The 20,084-nt window shown below is 46.5% G+C and overlaps 1 protein-coding gene across 1 annotated transcript; it reads right to left on the bottom strand.

Annotated features, from left to right (window-relative positions):
* Window positions 1-3,016: 3,016 nt before the first annotated feature.
* UHMK1 (U2AF homology motif kinase 1) lies at window positions 3,017-19,652 on the bottom strand (the record flags this gene model as incomplete). The annotated part of the gene is made up of 8 exons (XM_079982274.1): window positions 3,017-6,615; window positions 7,309-7,397; window positions 10,602-10,700; window positions 11,237-11,313; window positions 12,956-13,050; window positions 14,949-15,140; window positions 16,676-16,968; window positions 19,427-19,652. 8 exons carry the CDS (start codon window positions 19,650-19,652, stop codon window positions 6,469-6,471), a joined length of 1,218 nt encoding a protein of 405 aa, XP_079838400.1. The 3' UTR covers window positions 3,017-6,468.
* Between the last annotated feature and the right edge of the window lie 432 nt (window positions 19,653-20,084).

Genomic DNA, 20,084 nt, shown 5'->3' with positions numbered 1-20,084 from the left:
CGCCTTCCCTCCTCTGTTTCCTACACTCCTCTTAGGTCAGATCCGTTTGGTCTCACCCTCATGATGACCAGGATAATCCTTTGAATGCTTCCAGTCTCCCTCCTGCAACTCATCTTGAACTTGGCAGAAGATTTCCCTGCGGTTTTATCTTTTTAAAGTTTTGGCAAATTGGTTAAAAAAAACAAACCAAAAACCAAAATAAAAATAAAAATCAGCAAGTCTATATGATGTGTTTTAATCTGACACCTACTCAGTCTTGACTGTCATAGCGAGGACCCACAAATGGCTTCCCCACGGATCCATGGTACGCAGTACCATATTTTCCAAAACTCCATTATTGTATTGTTCTTTGGCTGTGCCATAAAAATGGACAAATAAACATTGATCAATATTTAAATCTTAACATATTATTTCGGGCAAGGTAGGAGAACCATCACCTGAAACACCACAGAAAGGCAATAGCTTTATGAAAACCAACAAAAATGTCACAAAATAGTAAACTCGTTTCTAAATTCTTAACTTCAGGAACTCTGAAGAACTCAACACCTTGCTCATTATTTCCTGACATATCACCTGGCTCTTCTTGTGCATCTCTCTGCTCCCAAGGGAGCAACATGGCTGCCTTGCTTTTTGACAATAGTGAGCAGCCTCGTAACCACAGAGGAGGAACCCGCAGAACTTGCTCACTTTAGAAGCATCTCAGCTGCAGGGCATGGAGAGGAAGTTCCAGGCTGGGGCGGGGGGGGAGTCTGCGCCTCTGGCTCATGACATTGGGAGGCAGTACTCTGTTTTGCTCATCTGGTGGAGGAGGCCAACCGGAGCATCCTCTGGAATGTGCTTGGAAAAAACTGTCCTTTTGTAAAGAACGAGTTGTTTTGTTTTGTAGTTGCAGCAACTCTGTCAGAAAGCAAGTTTGGAATCAGAAGCAAAAGGCAAAGAGAGAGAGTGCTAGCCTGAGAGTTTGTTAAAGAGAGAGCCACGAAGGACTTCCTTAACCTCTGAAATTAGCTTCAGGCCTGGACAGCAAGCGACTACCGACTGATCGGCTTTGGCTCAGCTGCATCAGATTTCCATCTAGTGATCATCTACAGAATGGTCTAGAGCGTCCTAGGTAAATAAAGTCAGTGAAACCCAAATGGTACACTATTACCTAATGGTTGGAGAAGAAGCAACCATCTAAATGCAAAGTCTACCTTCAGCTGGTGAGAAAGCATCTTTCTCTGGTTGTAAATCCTGCTCCAAATAACTAGATTCAGAATTGTTTCATAAACATACAAAGCAAAGATAGTCGTGATAGTCCTTTAGGGGGAAACCTCCAAAACCCACCACTGAGCAATACACTTATAAGGGCCAACCAGACCATCACTCAAATGTGGCAAGTTTGTCCAGAAGTCCTAATCACACAGGAGGCTACATCGCTCGGGGGGGGGGGATAGAAGAGGGAGAATCTAGCCTATGCTGGCCTCTTGCACACACTCAGCTCCAAGGCGGCAGAGATTGCAGGTTGTTGCTCCTTTATCCCAACATCTTAAGTGTGTAATCTGATATTTGCCTAGCAGCAGGGAGGGACTTGCTGAGATATTCATGGGACTAGAAAATGTACCGTATTTTTTGCACCATAACACTCACTTTTTTCCTCCTAGAAAGTAAGGGGAAATGTCTGTGCATGTTATGGAGCGAATGCCTGCGGGTGGCGGGAGGATCTGCCTCAGTCGTGAGCAGAGGATCCATGGTTCCCCTTCCTTCCCTCCTCCGTGGTTACAAAGCATGGATCCACATGGATCCTCAGGATTTTTGCATTGGGCTACTCCAAACTCACTGTCAGATCACATGCCTGTGGCCACCGCATGAACCACAAAAATCATATATCCACTATTTCGTTTAGAATATTTTTTTTCTGGTTTTCCTCCTCTAAAAACTACGTGCGTGTTATGGTCTGGTGCGTGTTATAGAGAGAAAAATACGGTATATGTTTAACTTATGAAATAGTGGCTTGTAATTTTATTGAAAACTCTGGAGTATTTGATTTGATTTTGTATATTTTATGATTAAAAGAACAACCTTGAAACCAATGCCAGACCAGACACTGTAACTCCTGTTAAAATGTTCTAGCAGACCCACTGAAATCAGTGGGTGTCAGTCAGTCCTGGGCCTGCCAAGAGTGTGATAGAAGCTGAAAGGGGTACCAGTTCTAGGCACCCAGGCTGCCTGTAGCTTGAAATCTGAACATCAGAGGCTGTGTGAGCAGTGCACCCCGCCCCGGACAAGACAATATTCACATTGTTTCCAGAAAGCAATATGGGGAGGGGGCTGAATTCTTTAGAAAAAGCCATTCTTAGGTGCAAATTCTAAACTTTTCTGGAAGCTCCATTGTCAGTTAAAGGCATCCCCCCCCCCAAAAAAAAAATACATTCCACCCCCCAGTTTGATGGAACTTCATTGTGCTGGTTGATCTAGTCACCTACATGCAGTGCTGAATACATCACTTGAATCCATCTTTATTTTTAGCAGGTGTGTGATTCCCTGATGGCGATCAGTGGGGAAGCTCAAAGGCCAAACAAAACATGAAAGAGCAGCTCTTCCCTTCTGTGTTTCCCACAGTGGATGTGGGAACACAAGGAAGAGTTAATGCCCACGTCTCACAATTCTGATCAGATATCCAAGTGGTTGCTATTTAATGCTAAAGAAATGAGGGAGGAAACCAGAAACTGCAATTGACAAATTTAACAGCACTGTAGTTTTGCCCCCAATGAAGCTTTATCCAGAGCATCCAAGTCGGGGGAATGAACTCACAGGTTCTGTCCCCAACAGATGCTGGACAGCAAGACTCTGGTTTCCGCTGCATGTTCACATATGTGAAGTGATTTGAATACTTAAAAGCACAACATACATGCTAGGATCATTTTTGAAAAACTGTCAGGCACAGATTAGGGCCTGGGTTCCCTCTACCACTCATCTCCAATGCAGTTTGGAAGTCCAATTTCCCTCTCACAAATCAGCCCGTAATAAAAGGTAGTTTGGTTAACATCAGAACAAATCTACTTTATTTTTCAATTAAAATTGTACATTCATCTTTTGAGCTGCTGAGCAATGGTGCATAGAGCACATGATCTCCTTAAATAATCTGAGTAGAAGACGTATGTTTACAGAACAGTTTGCAAAGGAATCATGTCAACGCTCTTGAACAGTCAAGTCCAGCCAGACAGGCAGTGCTATTGTCTTTCTTGGGGCAGAGAGATGGAGGCAGGCCACAACCAAAAATGGACTCCAGGGCAGATGTGTGCAAAGCTACGAACGGGTCTTTGGACAGAGCCCCTGTCCTTGCCCACAAGCCCCATGACCTTCAAGTTCTCTTGCAGTTCTGGCTTAAAATGTGCTCAAAATAGATGCCCCCTCAGCTAAGAGAGGAGCAGCTCAGCAACATTTCCCTGCCAAGTCCAAGCTCAGGCAGTAAAGCATGGGGGGGGGGTGACGGTAGACATTTTGGACAGTCATTCTACTTAACCAAGTCACGAAGACTGAAAGGGGCAGGACCACTGAAACCCAGGTGAATTATGAAGGTGAGAGGACAAGACTGCACAAACTCTTCATAGAAGACTTGAGGTACTTGGAGGCTGTGGATGCCGTTCGCTTCCCCATCCAGAATCAGGAATGTCACTCTCCCAAAATCTCTATCAGATACGCTACGTAGGGCAAACAAACTCAACAATATCAGTATAATTGTCAGTGCAGACAATATCCCGTCTTAAATAATTCATAGCTCAGAAAGGCAAGGAGGCAAAACCCAGGAATAAATTTGCCACAAGAGAATCCTAATTATATATATATGCATACACCCCCACCCCTTTCTGCTAGCTTCTGAAGACATTACAAAAAAATTCAAGTATTTTCTAAAAGGAGTGGGTGAGACGTTTAAAACGTCTCTTTCTTGTTTTCCTACCATTGCCCAGGTCAACTCTGTCAGAAATGCTGCATAACTTTTGAGAAACCAAGAAGTGAAGGAGCCTCATGCAGGGAAGAGAGGCTGCCGGGGTCAAGGTGGATTAAGAGCAAGGCAAACTGCTGCCACAAACTGGGGTGCCTTCCATTCTCGGTAGCAGCAGTGAAAGCAGAGGCGAAGCATGCATAAGATGCTGGGAACTGGGGAGCCTTGAGAAGGCAGGTCCAGTAGTCAAATTTCAGAAGTTTCAAGCATTTCTAGCAGAACAAAGACTCTTCTCTTAAAAACATGTTTAAAACTGGCTCAGGAAAGTAACTCTACAGAAAGCCTCCCAGGAAGAATCTGGTTGGACACAGTGGCGTAGCGTGGGTTATCAGCACCCGGGGCAAGGCAAGTAATTTGCGCCCCTAACCCATGGATTTGCGCCCCCTAACCCGTGGATTTCCCTAACCCCCAGATGTTGCGCCCGGTGCGGCCGGCCCCCCCTGCACCCCGCTACGCCACTGGTTGGACAACACCCCATAATATCATCATGCGAGCAGAATTAAATCCTTTCTGTAGGCACCTGCCTAACTATTAGCAGATGATGCTGGGAAGACACAAACAGGCAATTTCTCAGAGACTGTAAAACAAAACAAAACCACCTCCCCACAAGTCTCTTACTAGATAGAGAGAAGGCTCATAGCTCAACGAGCCCTATCACAGGAGCTGCAATTGATCAGGACCTGAAATATCCACTTGAGTGTACACAAACCAGGATTTACTTGAAAATGAGGGCTCTTTCTAATGCAGCATTTTAGAGATAATGTCTACTTTTCTATTTGGGCTTACACTTAGGGAGCCAAAAGGTGCCTTCACTGGTTCTCACCTTCTTCCTGGAAGAAAGGCTTTGTTGGATTACAAAGGAATGGCTAGATGCCACAAATGCAGCCTTCCGGTCTATTGTCTAGCTTCAACTTCTATATAGCCAAATCATCTGGGTGACCCTACCTTGCCTCAGATCCCCTATTTTTAGGGCAGAAATCCTGTTCTTTTTAATGTGAGTTACACTGTGGCTGAGGATTTTCCTTTAAGTCTCTGCAGATACAGCCTAACATGTTCAGTCCCAGGGTGTGAAGGCTTTGAAAGCTGGCTGGGATTTTGTGTTTTGGGTGCTCCCATTGTGGTTCTTCCATTATAAGATACAAGTGACATTGCAGTTGGCCGCCCACTAGATGTGTCAGGCTTTGTGCTCTTTTGGGTATGTAGATCTTGTTACGTTCCATCCCTAGGGTGGGCTGTGTTGTTCCTTTGCCTTTCCCTGCCCTCACCAGTGGCCACCAACCCTTCTCCTGACATTCTGAGGTGCTTGCATCTCTGTGCCATTTTAGCACCTCACTTTCTGTGGGTTTTTTCTACCGTTTTCTAAATAGCACAATTGCAAAGTTTTTGAAAAAGTAGTTGCTTTTAAAAAGAGTTCCTGTAGCACAGGGCAAGAGGTTTGCAGCTAAGCTTACTTCTGAATAAACACAGCTACAGATTGGGCTGAAAGTCCTGTGGACTTTGCTTGAAAATGCCCCCTCTGCAGCCTAACCAGTTTCACAATCTGATCTTTATCAAACAGCCAGTTTCACAACCAGGCTAGAGAGCTTGCCAGCTTGATTTCTCATGTTTGTTACTTTCACTATTTGACCATAGTAAAATTGTGAAAAGAAAAGAAGAGCAGCGCTTGCAGCACACAGCTAGAAGGCGGCAGCCTTACAGGACTATAGCTAGAAACATTTCTACTTTAAAGCAAGTGCTACTGTTTCCAGTGTAACTTACTGATTAAATAGCCAACTGAAGGGTGTGGGTTGGGGAAACCTCTTTCCAAGAAGCAATTAATTAAGGTGGAGAGCCCACAGATCAAGGATAGGGACTTGGAAAGTCTCTGAAACTGGAAACAATAGAGAAAGGAGGAACGCCTCAAAATGGCACCCATTGCCCCCCCCCTCCTGTTCCACTTTCCCCTCCTTAACAGACTATCTGAGGTAAGAAGACAAGGAGGAGGAAGTGCTGGGGAAACATGGGAGGAATACAGTGGGCTGACAATGTTATCTGTTCTCCCCATAAAATTGTTTGAAGGCAGATTAAAAGCCTCATCCGGATGCGTGTCCTCCATGGCACATTCTGCTGCTTCTCTGCTTGTGGCACAAGGAACTCCGGAGTTGCTTCACGGAGCAACCCTCCATGCAACCATTCAATGCCTGGCATCTCTAAGTTCGGTGCCATAACCCCCAACGCTGCCTTGTGCCTCTATTTCTTTCCCACTGAATTCTTCTTCACCTTCAATCTCCAACATCCATTTCATAGCATTTTGGTTACTGTAGAGTAAATCAAAGGCAAGAAGGAGGCTGATTTCATTGCAACAAAAAAGAAACACCTGGGCCTTTTTCTTGCCAACCACAGAATGAGAAAGGAGGAGTACAGATGGAGTTCGTGGCAGGAAAATACTTTGGCAAAGCAAGGCAGCTTTGGATACGTGCGTCTCTCCTGACCGCTGCTGCAGACTAAAGCATGGTTTGGTAAAGATACCCTCGCTTATAGGCACTCAGTGGGTAAAATGTCGCCACAACAAACTTGCCGTCAAAACTCTTCCCAGTCAGTGCTCGTTGGGCAGCTTTTGAATCCGCAGCATTTGCATACTCAACAAAGACCTGAAAAGAAGCAGGAGGAATGTCAGTCTCCTTTGCCCCCTTGCCCTCTTGCTTTCCAGGACAGGCAAGACACCTCCCAGAAACTGGTAGACTACCTTTGTTAAATACTAAGGAGAAAAATACATTAAAATGGTATACATTTATTTGATAAGGAAAGATTGTAAAATGATTTAATTCTGCAAAATGTAAGTGTGGTACACTACAGTAGTGTGGTTTTTAAAAGACATAATATAACACTAGATGATGCTACCAGAATCTCTGAATAAAGTATAGAAGGTAATATTGAAAAACTTAAATGGAGGTGCATTTCTATTGTTTTATTGTCTTAATAGTGTGGCATTTCAGAGGCATACTGCATTAATAGATAATGCTACTAAAATACTGTCTCCAAGTCTGAAATGCAATAGTATACAATTTTATTTTAGAGATATATACAAGCAGTAAAGTATTCCAAGATTCCCAGAGAGACAAATGCAAACACACACACAAAATCTGATTTTTTTAAAAAAAAAATCTGCTTCCATTTATAAGAGAATCATTCTCTCTATGCAAGATAGAAGACAGGAGTTGTATCAGGAAGCCTCAGTATGTGCCTCACTCAGCTGTCATTGTAAAAGGAGAGGTCAGTGCAGCCTTAGACCAAAACCTCAAAGATGAAACATACACACAAATCTTGACTGCCCAAGCACTTACATGGCCTTTGCCTGGATTTTCCTTCGGAACAAACAGGGACACGACCCGTCCATATTTGCAACATTCTTCTCTTATGTCATCCACGATATCTGTGGAATTGAGAAGACAACAGAAAATAAATAGCAAAGACCCAGCGTAGCATATTGGCTAGACTGGCACAGAAGGACCCAGGAATCCTGTTTGCAGAATGCCTGCTTGCCTCCAGAGCAACTGCTGCACAAGGTTCTTGCAAGACTAAGCCACTTACCTAAGCTGCTTGAAGGAAGGGCAACAAACAAACAAACATAATCAATAACATATTTTTTTGCCACAAATTGCATGTTTCATAACATATAGGGGTCAACAAATTATGTCCAGGTTTAACATAGAACACGAGGAAATAGATAAAGCAAATGATCCAGCATTGTGCAGAAAAAAATGGACACCTGAGATAGCAATTGCAGTTGAGAATAGATTGAATTCAGAAACTGCAATTAAGTTAAGATCAATTATAATAAACAATTTATCAATAGATTCTTCCCTGACGGCTTACGAAAATCTCATTGAGTCCTTGCAGGATGTGATCTCTGTCAACATAAACTCAGCCAGCAAGCCCCACACTGCTAAAGGGCGCTGTTGGTTTGACCAAGAGTGCCGTACAAAGAAGGAAGCCTTAAGGAACACTTATTTGGCCTATAGAAATGCTGGACTAAATTACGTATTTTTCGCTCTATAACACGCACCTACCATAACACGCACATCGTTTTTAGAGGAGGAAAACAAGGGGGGGGGAATTCAGAATGAAACAGTGGATGTATCATTTTTGTGCTTCATGCTGTGGCCACAGACATGTGATCTGATGGTGAATTTGGGGTGACCCAATGCAAAAATCCTGAGAATCCCTGTGGATCTGTGCTTTGTAACCACGTTTTTGCACCCTTGTGGTCCCAGGCAACAGTGGGTGCGTGATTTTTTTGGTGCAGGCTGTAGCCATGGACAGGCTATGTGATCTGATGGTGAATTTGGGGTGACCCAATGCAAAGATCCTAAGGATCCATATGGATCTATGCTTTGTAACCATGTTTTAAGTGGGGAGGGAAGGTAAAACACAGAAGGGACAAGGAGCATGAGAGGGGTGTGCAGAGAAGCAGCTGGCTAAGAATGCAGGAGAGGGGTTTAACAGGAGGGAGGAAAGGAAGGCAAAAGTTTCCCCCCACCCACCCAAGCCAGCCCCCCCCCTTCTCTCTCTCTCCCACCTGCATGTTTTCCGACTGCCTGTGAGTCCCTAGAAAGCATTAGAGCACGGAGAGAAATTAGAAGGAAGGACACGATCCTTTCCTTTCCCCTGCTCTTTGTTCCGTTTGAGCAAACACAGCAATGAAACAGAACAGGGTGGGCAGTAAGACCCTGAGGCAGAATGCAGGAAAGCAGCAGCTTCCTCTCTTCAGGCTTCCTTCCTCCTTGACGCGTGATTTGATTTTTGCCTGATTTTTGCCCCTGCACTCGTGCCAGTCGGCTCCAGGGACCACACATTTGCTCAATAACACGCACAGACATTTCCCCTTACTTTTTAGGAGAAAAAATCTGCGTGTTATAGAGAGAAAAATACGGTACTTACCTCCATCTTATTTCAAAATTAATTTCAAAATTCAAAATTTCAAAATTTTGAGGCCCTTTTGGCCTCAAAAAAAAAAAAAAAAAAGGCTGTCCGAACAAAATTCCTGGTCCCTGCTATTGAATGCCTCACTAAACAATGAAACTAGACTCTTTTGGCAACTGGTCTCCGACTCAGTGAAAAATAGCTCTTCAGCCCCCAGCTGTGTCATTCCAGCTCAGGTTTGGGAGAACCACTTCAGAAATATATTTATGGAAAATCCAAACCTCCCTTCCAGCTTTCAGGATGATGACAGGGCAGAATTGTCACTGCTCCCTCAGCGGAGGCCGGTTACTGTGGAGGAAGTCTATACATTAATTGGGAATCTGAAGAGCAGAAAGACTCCAGGGAAAGTCTTTATCCCCCGAATTGATCACATCAAACCAGCACTGGTGGGCTCCGCTTCTGACAGCACTTTTTACAGTAGTAAATAACTTGGGCAAAGTACCATATAGCTGGAAACATGCTATAGTAGTCCCAATCTTTAAGAGAGGCCACCCAAACTTACCCTCCAATTATAGGCCAATTAGCCTGCTTTCAATAATTGGGAAGCTGTATGCCCGATTCCTCAGTAACAAACTGACAACTTTTCTAAATGAACATAATATACTATCTGAAGCCCAGGCAGCCTTTCGTGAGAACCATTCAACATCAGACCACTGTGTAATGCTGTCCTTCCTAGCCGAGAAGTATACCAGGCCTCTACAGGGTAAGCTCTTTGTGGCCTTCATAGATCTGAAATCAGTGTTTGATTCCATCCCCAGATCCCAGCTATGGTCCAAATTAAATCTGATTTTGCAGGACAAACGACTCCTCTTTCTTATAAAAGCCCTGTACAATGGAACCAAACTGCAGGTCCGATGTGGTCAACAGGGACAGTTATCAAACAGTGTTGAGATGACATGGGGGGGGGGTTTGAGACAGGGATGCATTTTGGCCCCCACACTAGAAGAGAGCTTAATGGACCCAGATGGACACCTTCCAAAAATAGGAATGAGAAGGACCCCCTTTGTTGTTACATGCGGACGACACGGCCATCATCTCACATTCCAGACCGGGTTTGAAATATCTGCTGAGGAAGTTTTCTGATTACTGTTATGGAAATGGTTTATCCATTAATTATGAAAAATCCAAAATTTTAGTATTTGAAAGAAGTTTCTCCCAGTCTAAATGGGTGCTGGGTGGCCATATCCTTGAACAGATAAAATACTTCAGTTATCTAGGGCTCACATTCCATCATACAGGATCTTGGAAGCACCACTGGCAAACCTCCCTTCAAAAGGAGCTAGCCATACGCAGATTCTTTTTCACAAAGGGCGGCAAATATGTTCCAGCAGCCTTAAGGGTTTTCAATGCAAAATCCGTTTCCCAACTCCTGTACACTGCAAATGTCTGGCATAATGGGGACCTGCCAAAGCTAGATGGCTTTCAGGCAAAATTTCTATGATCTCTACTGTAGGTACCCAACTGTGTCCCCAACTCCATACTTCTGTTAGACGCTGGTGAATGCCCAATTTCAACTAAAGCATGGTGGGCTGCCCTAAAACATTGGCTCAGGATTTCAGTATTGTCCCACTTCCAGTGCATCTCAAGCCATCCCCCTTCCTAGTAGGTTCTGTAGCGTGCTGAAGGATAAGGAGCTACATCAAGATGTACCAACCTTCAAATTCTTCTTCATTTTGGAGAGAGGTATCGCTCAAAATATTTAGCAGTCTTAGCACTGGAGTTGGAAGCATCACCAGATCTTCAATATGGGGGGCTGTTAAAGCAATGTAAGGTGATCATTATATCAAAGAGAAATTAGAAATGGTTGGATGCAAGTTGCTGCAACCTACTCAATCCTATTCTCAAAGAGAGTTAAAAAGTTTGTCTTTCTTTACCTTGCCTTATCACATACAATGCCTCTTTACCTTGTATTTTTACCTTGTGAACCGCCCTGAGATCCTGGGATGAAGGGCAGCATATAAATCTAATAAATAAAAATGATTAAAAAAACTCTCCTTGTAATGTTGGGTTCCGACATCCGTGAAATGGGGCTAAGCCCGATTCAGACATTTAAAATGGCACATGGGAGGAGTGTGAAAGGAGGAAACGTTAATTGAAAACATACCCTTAGGAGTCCACAAGATGGCCAGAGGGTCCCTCTTAAGGACAAATGTTGTTTTTAAGATGTTAACCAGCTTAAACTTGATGCAGAGAATGGATAGAAAATCTCAAAATGAAATGAACAGAGTCAGGGCCAGTTAGGCAAGCGTTATTTGTGGCCAGAGAAATGAAAGATGTTCTATACCCTACCAAAAGGAATGCTGAAGAAGGGGCTGCACAAGGCCTTTGCTGCAGTGGCTCTTTCCTGTGGGTCCTTGCGAAGCATGCTGGAAAGCAAAAAGGAGTCTTTGTTGTACAAGCAAGTTCCAGAGATGCTCCCCACAGGGAGACCATTCAAGCTGCATCCAAGCTGATTTCTAGAAGAATAGCAAAAGCACACCAGGTTCTGGAGAAAGCATGACACCACAGCTTTCATTGTCCCAATTCTATGGCTTTATGGTGATGCTCATTTTATAAACCTTATTATGTATTTCAGTGGTCATTTGCTAGTAATTTTATTTTGGCTGCACTGCAGGTTCCCTTGAGTGCCATTCTGTGGAAGTGTGCTACTGGAACACAAAGCAACATATACATTTCTCCTGCCTTTCTCTTTTAAAGATGAATGGCCATGACACTGGTTCTCCCCAGGACGTAGATTCTACATACTGAGTTATGCCAAGCAAATTAGGTAACTTACTACATGTTGCTGGAAAGAAAGCTCATCTTTAGTATTTTATTTCCCATAAATATTATTACCAAAATAGTCTCAAAAAACCAAACAAGCAGACTGCAAATTCACAGCTCCACCAAACACAATTTGGTCTCATCAATTAATCTACTGGTGAAACCTTCTAGCTAGTCCTATTTACACAAGGATGACTGTTTCATGAATCTATTGCACAATTTCCTGATTTGTGTGGGGCTTTGACCCCTGGTTACTTTTTTTAAACCTTCATCTTACTTATTTAAAAGACGACTGAAAGGAGAAAGTTGCAAATACACATTGCCTGAGCTAGCAATTATTACTGTTCTCCACAGCAACTGAAAAGAGTTAAGTAAACTGTAGGTGAATGACAAAAAATGAGGGCCGATATGATACAAAATAAATTATATAGTATTTTGGCATACCTTAGCCTGGTTACTATCTACTATCTCTCCCACATCCCAAGCAAGACTTTGCCCAGCCGCTGCCTTTTAACAACCAATTTCCATTCACATAAGCGGTAGTGATTTTAGCATCCATTAAGTGATGAAACATAGGGACGCAGGTGGCGCTGTGGGTTAAAGCCTCAGCGCCTAGGGCTTGCCGATCGAAAGGTCGGCGGTTCGAATCCCTGCGGCGGGGTGCGCTCCCGCTGCTCGGTCCCAGCGCCTGCCAACCTAGCAGTTCGAAAGCACATCCGGGTGCAAGTAGATAAATAGGGACCGCTTACCAGCGGGAAGGTAAATGGCGTTTCCGTGTGCGGCTCTGGCTCTGGCTCTGGCCAGAGCAGCGATGTCACGCTGGCCACGTGACCCGGAAGTGTCTCCGGACAGCGCTGGCCCCTGGCCTCTTAAGTGAGATGGGCGCACAACCCCAGAGTCTGTCAAGACTGGCCCGTACGGGCAGGGGTACCTTTACCTTTACCTTTAAGTGATGAAACACATAAGGGCCCTTATGGGAGGCAAATGCTGGTTTTGTATCTGCCGTATTAAGGAAGCCCAAGAGAGGAAAAGCTGGGGCTGGGACCTAACAATCCTATTTATTATATGCAGCATTGCTGAGGTTAAGGGAGAGTCACCAGAGGCAGAAAGTCCCTCTTGTTCAAAAGCCTTCGTAGATAACAATGGAACTCCCCCTTTGTTTGACTTTAATCCAGAGGCTGAGCTAGAGCGGCAGGGCAAAACCCCAGAGGAAGAAAACATTGCAGAAGCTAACAGGCAACATACCTTTTGAGGAGGTCTCTGAGGTGATAGGCAGGGATGGCAGAATTCACTACACTTTTGCTGGCGAAAATGTGCTCAATAATGGCAGAACTATTTTCCTAGGAAGAAGAGGTGGGATGAAAATCTCTTAGAAGGAAAAAACCCCCAACCCATCTTGTATTTACTCTGAACAATCTGAACAGAGTTCCCTGAGGTTGTAGCAGAGCCAGCTACTGCTGTAAGCCCCCCCCCCTTAAGCCTGCCGCAGTAAATTGCTCCGTAACACCTATTCCATGGTGGGTTCAGTACTGACACAAAGCAAACCAGGGCAATTCTACCCATTCCTAAAATTAGTTGATGCTCCTCCCTTCTCTTCAGCCATCTGCACCAGGGATTAGAGCCCCCAGTTGTGCTTGTACTCGGTCACCAACACCACATGCCCTGGGCTGTTCCAAGTTGGGAGAGTGTAGACGTATGTTTCATCTGCTGACTTTAGAGGCAGATCAGGTACCCTGCTGGGTTGGAGTTTTCTTCCTTTCTTCCACTAAAGCTTACATCACTTCCTAACACCACCCAGGTGCCTTTGAGGCCACTCCCATTCTTCACTCAGGCTCTCTGGGAGAGATGCACTGGGATCTGCATTGTGGGGATGGAGGCCTGAGGATGCTCCAGACCTATGATTGTGCTAGTGGGTAGGGATATCCTATCTCTCCCCTGAAAGAAAGTACAACACACCTGGCTGAGAACTGTGCGAAGCTGCAGTCACCGTGTTGGGAGACTGCAAAGGTACCCATGGAAGGGACGAAGGGTTGTGCAAACTGTAACTTTATAGCAATGCAATTATATAAACCCTACATTACAGGAAAAGCTCATGGCTCGGAGGTGCAGCTCCCACTCTGCATGCTGTGTTCCAGCTCTGGCATCTCCAGGCAGGGCCGGGGAAGAAGGCTGCCTTAAATCCCAGAAAGCAGCTGCCTGTCCGTGATGACAATATTGAATTTGAGGGATCTGTGGCCTCAGCTGGCAGCTTATTACATTCCTATGACAGGTGCTGATGTCAGCTTGTGTCACCTCCGCTCCTCCCCCAGCAAATGATTGCTTATTTCACAGACTGTTAAGGTATTGGCTCCCATCAGGAAAGCTGCAACATTCAGTATTTTATCTATCCAGCAAGGCAAATTCAAGCCATGTAAGGTGCTGTCTTTTTCAAATAGGAGTTTCAAAACTCCCAAAGAGAAATTGCCATCAAAGATGAGGTGTGATCTGATCAAGGCAGAATTGAGTGGTACTATTATTTCCCTTGCTCTGGGCACTCGACTTCTGTTGATGCAGCCTAGAATAGTGTTAGCTTTCTTTGCTGCTGCATCACACTGTTGACTCATGTTAAGCTTATGGTTTACTAAGAGGGGCTGGGGAAACCAGCCAGATGGGTGAGGTATAAATAATAAATTATTTTTATATAAGACCCCCCTAGATTCCTTTCACAGGTACTGCTAGTGAGCCAGGTGTGCCCCATCCTATATTTGTGCATCTGGTTCTTCCTGCCGAAGTGCAGAGCCTGACATTTCTCTCTATTGAAATTCATTCTGTTAGTTTAGGTCCAGTTTTCCAATCTGTTATGGTCATTTTGAATTCTGATTCTGTCTTCTGCACCCCTTTCAGTTTGGTGTCCTCTTCAAATTTGACACACATGCCTTCCATTCTTTCATCCAACTCATTTATAAAGGTGTTGAACAACAATGGGCCCAGGACAGAACCCTGCAGCACTCTGCTTATCCCTTATTTCCAGGATGACAAGGAACCATTAATGTGTACTCTTTGGGTTTGCTCAACCAGCTACAAATCCACCTGACAGTTACCTCGTTCAACTCACATTTTACCAGCTTCCTTGCAAGAATATCCTGGGGGACTTTGTCAAAAGCCTTACTGAAGTTATTCAGCATTCCTCTGATTCACCAAGCCTGCAAATCTCAAAAGCTAACTGATATCTCTGCAAAATTACTGCAAAGCTCCTCACCCTCCATTCATGAGACTGGACAGTATGTTTTAGTTTCATTCCTGAAAACATCTCCAGTAATACTATTCCAAGACTCCAGAGATCGATAGCAGAAGTGCATTCTGTCCCGCCTTGCATTCCCGCCTTGGAGAGGCAGTTCTGCAGCTCAGCCTCAGGAGCACGGTATCCGTCCGTCTGAATGTACTTCACATCCTGGGGAGAACGAAGAGTTTGCTTAGAAGTCTAAAAGCATAACAAAGCACTGCAGTGGATTTAAAACCTTATACTAGTTTGTTTTATGGTGGTCCAGAGAAATCGACCACTTAGGCTGCTTCATGCAGAGCCAAAGGATACCACAAAGAAATGCTTAACTTTTGCTAGTCCAAGAATTTGTCAAGAAACTTTTTTATAGAAGCAAAATATAAAAATTCACAAGGAAAAATTCAGCAGCTGCATAGGAAATCTGTTTTGTGATTTAAGTTTAAAATGTTTCAAGGGGTTCTGAAAAGAAACACACTGGAAAACCACCTCAGTGTATGTTTAAATGTTGATTTGTGCCATTTCCGGGCAGAAATATCTGAGCACTACAGAAGTTTTGCTCTTCCACTACCAGAGGAATTGGTAGGCACTTTTCACACACTCGGGGGGCGGAGCAATTTGTTCTACCCACGCTAACTGGGGGCTCATCCAAACCTCTGGAGCACTCCTCCTGCAGATTTCTGAAAGCAGTAAGAGCCTGGTCCCACCCCCACCCCCCCTTGCGGCCCCGAGGGCTCAGTCTTCCATTTGCCCTGAAGCTTTCCCCCGGGAAAACTCACCATTTAGTGCTGAACCAGAACAAACAGCCATTAGGTTTTCTGTGGACTACTGTTTCTTCTGATGTAGCGCCAAGAGCAGATTTTTGTGGGGGAAAGCGACAGGCTCAGACCCCTGCCTAGAAAGCATGGGACAATCAGAGGTGTGGATGAGTCCTATGTGCATCTGAGACTGCTTGGGAGAAAGGAATTCACCTCATGTGCAGCAAACCTGTGTCTTCCTACACATGCGTAGGAACTGCAAGGGATGGACTGGATGACCCTCGGGGTCCCTTCCAACTCTACCATTCTATGATTCTGTGTGAAACAGGAAACCTCAGGGCCACACCGCTTAGAGCAGTGTTTCCCAAACTTGGATCTCCAGCTGTTTTTGGACTAGAACTCCCATCATCGCTAGCTAGCAAGACCAGTAGTCAGGGATGATGGGAATTGTAGTCCATAAGCAACTGGCGACCAAAGTTTGGGAAGCAGTGCCTTCGAGCAATAAGCAAACTAGAGCATTCTTTTAAATGTGTACAAAGTACTCAAGCAATTCTGCAACAATGCTCACAGAGCAGAATAATAGCAATCCCTTCCGTAAAGATTTCAGGATACGTTTTAATAAAAGCACTGCATGTACCCCCCTCCACCCCCCCACGGGCACACACACATACACAGGGTGAAGTTTCTAATCAAAGAGAATTTGGAACCATTTCCTGGTCATAGACAGATATCTTTACAGCTGAAAGTGTTTTCTTTTGCTACAGTGCACACACACTTTTTGTCTGGCATTTTTTGCCGGTTTCTGAAAGTGTGTCACCTCCTTTAGAAAAGGCAAAAGCGGCGTGCGTGTGCACAGCACAAGGGCCCCCAAAGCCAATCAGCATTTTCTGCAGTCATCTCACCTCTCTGATTACCTTTTTGCCTAAAAGGTTCCAATGACGCTTGACCAACCTGAATTCCCTCCTTGAAGCTGAGTCCAAAGTCAATGAGCTTGAAGCCCTCCTCCTCCGCACTCCACAGGATGTTGCGCGGCTTCAGGTCTGCATGCACATAGCCTCTGTGGTGGAGGAAGGCAAGGCCTTCCAGGACGTCTCGCGCACAGTGCTGGGTGATCCACATGGAGCAGCCATGCAGGCTGGAGTGCGCCAGCAGCTCTGACACGCTGATGTCCAGCAACTCCAACAAGAGGCAGCACGACGGGCCTTGGGCAGAAGGGTAGTCGGTGAACACACTGTACAGAGTCACTGCAAGTAGAAAAACACCCCAAAAGGATCAGCAGGGGTTACTTGGTGGGGCACTACTGGTGCCCGGAAGCTGTTCTGCGCTAAGGCAGTGATTCCCACAAAAAGCTGCATTTGGAACATACAAGATTCAGTTGTTTCCAGCACTTTTCCTGGAGCATCTGGGCCTGGGTATAATTTTAATCCAAAGCTAGGCAAGTGCCGCTTGTTTCTTTTGGGGGATTAACCTTCTAACCTTCAAGAGAATCCTTACCCCAACTCTGTGGCCATCAAAGAAAAATGGATGCAGCACAAATAAGGTCAACAACGAAACAGTCTTTAGGTAGCACCAAATAAAATTCTAGTCTGGATCCATGCAGAGTTCTACTGCAATGGACGTCACTGCCAACATGGTTGGCAATATGGGTACCGAAATGAATTCAAACACCCTGGATACTCTGCATGGGTCCAATATGGCATCATTTGAGAAGGAAATCCGTCTGGCTGAACTCCTGTCCGCTGCCCAATTTTCCGGATCTTTCCCCCTGTAGCACAGCAACAAGACTTGGTTCACTCATTGCGGTTGTTGGCCAAAGTATGATATGCCAAGCTGCAGCATTTCCAGTGGATGCCTGAATGCACTTCATGGATTGCCTAGTTGTGATTCTTCTTGCCTTTGGAATTTTAGAGGGAAACACTGGTTGTTCCTCAGGACCAGTTCCCAGAAACAAGTCAGTTTCCTTCTGGTCCAAGCCCCATTGTAAGTTACCACCAGCTATGCTCTGTGCTGTACGGGGGCTACACTTGACCATTTGGTGTAGATTTATGCTGTTATGCGCAGAGCCAACCATTCGCCACATAGTTCCCATCAGTATGTCTGGCAGTGTGGGGGCAAGAGGAGCTGGGGCTGGCCTGGTAGTAAACATCTACAGTGGTGCCTCGCAAGATGAAATTAATCCGTTCCGTGAGGCTCTTCATATAGCGGTTTTTTCGTCTTGCGAAGCAAGCCCATTGACAGCTTAGTGGATTAGCGCTATTAGCGGTTTAGCGGCTTTTAGCGAATCAGCTGATAAGCGGCTTATTAGCAGATCAGCTGATAAGCGGCTTAGGGCTTAGGAAAAGGGGGAAAAAAGGGGGAAAACCCTGCAGGAACTCGCAAGACATTTTCGTCTTGCAAAGCAAGCCCATAGGGAAATTCGTTTTGCGAAGCGCCTCCAAAACGGAAAACCCTTTCATCTAGCGGGTTTTCTGTCTTGCAAGGCGTTCGTCTTGTGGGGCACCACTGTATGTCTCTCAACAAAGACAGCCATAGGGTTGCATGCTCATTGCAAGAGGTTAAGAAGCAGTTACCATAAGGTGATGGTAATCTGCAGCTGACCTCTGGCAGCAGCTGTGAGAAGCCAAAGCACAGTTGCCTTGAGATGCAGTGGTAAATTTCACATTTATTATTTTTTGGGAAGTTTTAAGTATCACTCTTCAGCAAAGCAACAAGGCATGTTACACAAAAGTCTTAGAATCACAGACTCGCAGCGCTGGAAGGCAGCCTGAGGTTCATCTAGTCCAGCCCCCTGCAAGGCTGTCCCAGAGGGGGATCGAACCTGCCGCCTTGGCGTCTTAGCACACCATGCTCTAAGCCACTGAGCTTGTCTGTTTCCCACTCAGGCTTCAGACAAAATGAACACACTCAACAAGACTTGTGCCGGCCTTCCCCAGCCGCTTGACCTCCCAGTGGCTTGGACTGCAACTCTCACAGGCCAATGGTCAGGGATGATGAAGGGCAACAGGTTGGGGACTGCTTACAGTACCATGTTGTACATCTTTGGGACACCCTTTCCCCTCTCTGCTGGCCAAGTGATTCCTCATGCTGTGCACATGTACCCATTTTATTTAGTGAACCGATTTATATCCTGCATTTCTTCCACAATGCATCTCAAGGTGATGTCCGGGGAGGGGGTCTCCCCTGGGACAAGGGTCAGATTCAGATCTGCTTAACCTTAGCACGGTGGCTGCTCCCTTGCAAAATGGGATGCACTGAATCGGAGCTTTCTGGCCCCTGAGTGGCTTTGCCACTTCTGGTCCTGGAGATGGGAAGGGCAAAGCAGACATTGCCTGTCACAGGATCAATCACTAATACCATCATCAGGCACTGGATGAAGCCCCCCTGGCTGCTTCCCCATTTGTGGGACGGCGGAATCACTAAACAACCGCCCCGCGGCTCCCTGCTTCTCCCAAGAGCCGGGTCGCCAGGGGCTCTGGGGTTTGGCCCCAGCCCATGGCGGGCGAGGCCGGAGAGCGGGTTGCTCCCGGGGGAGGATGTGCCCCAGAAAGGGGGCCGGAGAGCGCGCCGGGCTGCGGGAGACCCAGGCTGGGGGACGGGGGTCCCAGGGGTCATGTAGTCCACCCCCGCCCAGCCCAGACGGGCCAGGGAAGCCCCTTTTCGCCTCCGCGCCCGGAACCCGCCGCCCCCCGCGCGCGCTCTCACCGATGCTGCGGTGGCCGCGCAGCTCCTCCAGCGCCGCGCGCTCCTTGCGGAAGCCGTAGCCGCCTCCCTCGGCCTCCGCCTCCCCGCCGGCGGGCGGCAGAAACGCCTTGAGGGCGGCCGGCGGGGCGCGAGGGTCTCCCAGGCAGCGCGCTCGGTACACGGCGGCCGACGAGCCCCGGCCCAGCGGAGCCTCCGCCCGCCACAGCCCCGCCGACGCCGCCGCCATGGCGCGCCCGGAAGGGAGGAGGAGGAGGAGGAGGCGGGCCGGGGGGGGCGGAGACAGGAGGACCGGCACGGGCCGGGGGGGGCAGATGACCTCACGGGGGAAAAGGCCCCTTTGGAAGGGGGGGGGGCTGTGGCGGGAGAAGGCGGGGAGAGGCGTCGTGGGAGAGCCGGCCAGCTCCGCCTGCCCCACTTCTCCCCCCCCCCCCAAGGCCCCTCTGGCGGGCTGAGGGGAAGAGGGGCGAGAGCAGGCGAGGAGTCCGGCCAAGCCTAGCCTTCTCCTCCGGCACAGTGGTGACACACAGGGCTGCAGAAATCTCCCCCAGTCCCATGGGGGAGAATTGCAGTGATTAAGATGAATGTATGGCCAAGAATCCTTTTTTTATTTCAATCAATCCCGGAGACAAGCGGTGCTGGATGCTTCAAAGAATGGCAA

Source organism: Podarcis cretensis, assembly GCF_951804945.1.
Source record: "Podarcis cretensis genome assembly, chromosome: 6".
NCBI lineage: Eukaryota > Metazoa > Chordata > Lepidosauria > Squamata > Lacertidae > Podarcis > Podarcis cretensis.
The sequence above is the reverse complement of the archived record's forward strand: the minus strand, read 5'-3'. Positions and strand labels throughout refer to the sequence as shown.